Raw genomic sequence first — 2,198 nt, 5'->3', positions numbered from 1 at the left:
TACCATTCTTGAGTTGATCAATAGTGGGTCAACGTCCCTTTTATGGGACAACTCGGCCTTTCCACCATTTGGTTTGAGAACTGAAGAAGCTTCTCAGATGAGAGGTGAAACGTCTTCAAGAAACTTAAAGAAGTCCAGTCACTTTCTTGCTAAGCCCCTTATACAAATTAAAATATTACATCGTTTTGGACCTCTGACCTGTTCTTGAAGGCAGAATAAGCTCAAACTTGCTTAAATGCTTACATTTTACTATGTTTGTATCAGGAACATTTAGGAAATGACACTGGTATATCTGGTTTATGGGGATTTTAAATATCACATTATAGTTTACATCCAATTATTATGCCAAATTTAACCTGTAACCACACTTTTACATTTCACATCTGCCTTTTTTTCAAGTTGAGTCTAAAGTGTATTATTCTTGTTGCATTATGAACCTCCTAAGTATGTTTAAGCTTTCAGACTGCTTCTTGTTTTGTTGTAAGATTAAACTATGCCTATGCAGCTTTGAAATCTACATAAAACTGTGTTAGCAGACAGATCTGTGTGTTTGTGTCCAGGTGGTGTACGATACCAACACCCTCTATGTATTTGCTCCAAGTCATGAAAGCAGAAGTCGATGGGTCCAGAGCCTCAAAGAAGGTCAGTCCCTGTTTTGTTCTGTGAAAAACTAGCAAATGCACATATATACAGGGGTAGGGTATGAAAGCTCACACTGGGAGTTTAGACATCTGAAGTACTGCAGAGATGTTTTTTCACACTTTGAACCACAAAGCACAAACTGGTTTTCACACATGCAAATACCTTCCAGCACCCCTGCACTGTTTCCATTGTTCTTGTTGTTCCTGTCATGAGAAATTTAGCATTTATTTTACTCAACAGAAGCGCTGTGTACTGCTTAGTAATTTGACCTGATTTCTCAAACCTCAGAAGTGCAATGGTTAGTTCACTTTTCTGTCTTATAGTTTGAACTGTGTATCATTACTGATGTTCTTCTAGAGGTCACAATGCTCTTTTTATTTTGTTGATCTTTTTATTCTAAATAATTTAATTCTCTTTATTTAAACAATGCAAGTATCAGTCATTAGGACTATAAATGGGTGCATCTCAAAGTCTTTCATAGGAAATAGATATCAATGAGTATAAATACAAACAGTATCATTATAGGTTAGGTGGCTGGTTGTAGTATAGATCAAAAACACAGGGATACTCTACATATTTCAGCTTCAACTGTGAATGACAACCCTCCAGTTGTCAAAGGAGCTTGCAAAGAAAAGCGTCTGGACTTCTTTAAGTTGCTTGAAGACGTTTCTTTATAGATGAAGATTATAGATGGCAGAGAGTTGGTGTCTGCCATCTATAATCCAGTTTTGAGATCCCTTCCCAGACGCCTTAACGCCCACTCACATCCTGGGCCATCTGATCTCAGGAATTCGCATGATAAGGTGGGGCCAGGTTTCACAATGAACTCACCCGAAACTCTGGCTGATTGGGACCCACACCCAGTTTCACACCTTGGCTCAGGCAATTAGAGGATCATCAGGGGACCTTTTGTCCCTCTGTGGGGGGAAACTCCCACTAGGTTTATATCTGGGACTCTGCACCATTTGACCTTAGAACTGAAGAAGCTTCTCGACTCAGGTGAAACGTCTTCAAGCAACTTAAAGAAGTCCAGACGCTTTTCTTTGCAATGCAAGCTCCTTTGACTACGATGACCTGGATGACTGAGAACCTTCACAGACAACCCTCCTGTTGTGTTCACCCCCACCCTTACTTTAGAGCTCCGGTCACAATTGGCCGGTCTGTTTTAACAGCTCTTAAATTAACATAAGAAACATTTTTCACCACCAAATTCAGTTCAGTGGGTGGGTCAATGGGTCGTAAAGTGGGTCTTTCATTTTGCTTTATTCAGTTTGAAATTGAAATCGCTCAAACTTTCTTTAATTTGAGCATCTTCATGAACAAGTTGGATGAAATCTTTAATAATTACACGTTTTTAAATGTAGCCTCACTTTCGCATGGACTGGAAGCAAGTGGACAGTCGATAAAAAATTGTGTCATGGACTGGTGTTACTTTTCTTTCATTATTTATACTGAAATTATGGAAAAGGTAAAGGTCTGGAGTTGATTCAAAAAGATGTTTTTACATTTGAAAGCCACAGTCCAAATGAAACAGACAATCCTAAAGCTGCCAAAAT

General features: G+C 38.9%; 1 protein-coding gene across 1 annotated transcript in view; it reads left to right on the top strand.

The window, feature by feature from the left end:
* Nucleotides 1-2,198, top strand: part of tec (tec protein tyrosine kinase) — a 26,981-nt gene that overhangs the window by 7,985 nt on the left and 16,798 nt on the right. The window contains exon 4 of the mRNA XM_005752632.1: nucleotides 561-642. Within this exon, the coding sequence (XP_005752689.1) occupies nucleotides 561-642 (82 nt within the window). The remainder of the gene's footprint in view (nucleotides 1-560; nucleotides 643-2,198) is intronic.

The sequence above is a fragment of the Pundamilia nyererei genome, unplaced genomic scaffold (genome assembly GCF_000239375.1).
Source record: "Pundamilia nyererei isolate P.nyererei 1_Seehausen unplaced genomic scaffold, PunNye1.0 scaffold00369, whole genome shotgun sequence".
Classification (NCBI taxonomy): domain Eukaryota; kingdom Metazoa; phylum Chordata; class Actinopteri; order Cichliformes; family Cichlidae; genus Pundamilia; species Pundamilia nyererei.
The sequence above is the reverse complement of the archived record's forward strand: the minus strand, read 5'-3'. Positions and strand labels throughout refer to the sequence as shown.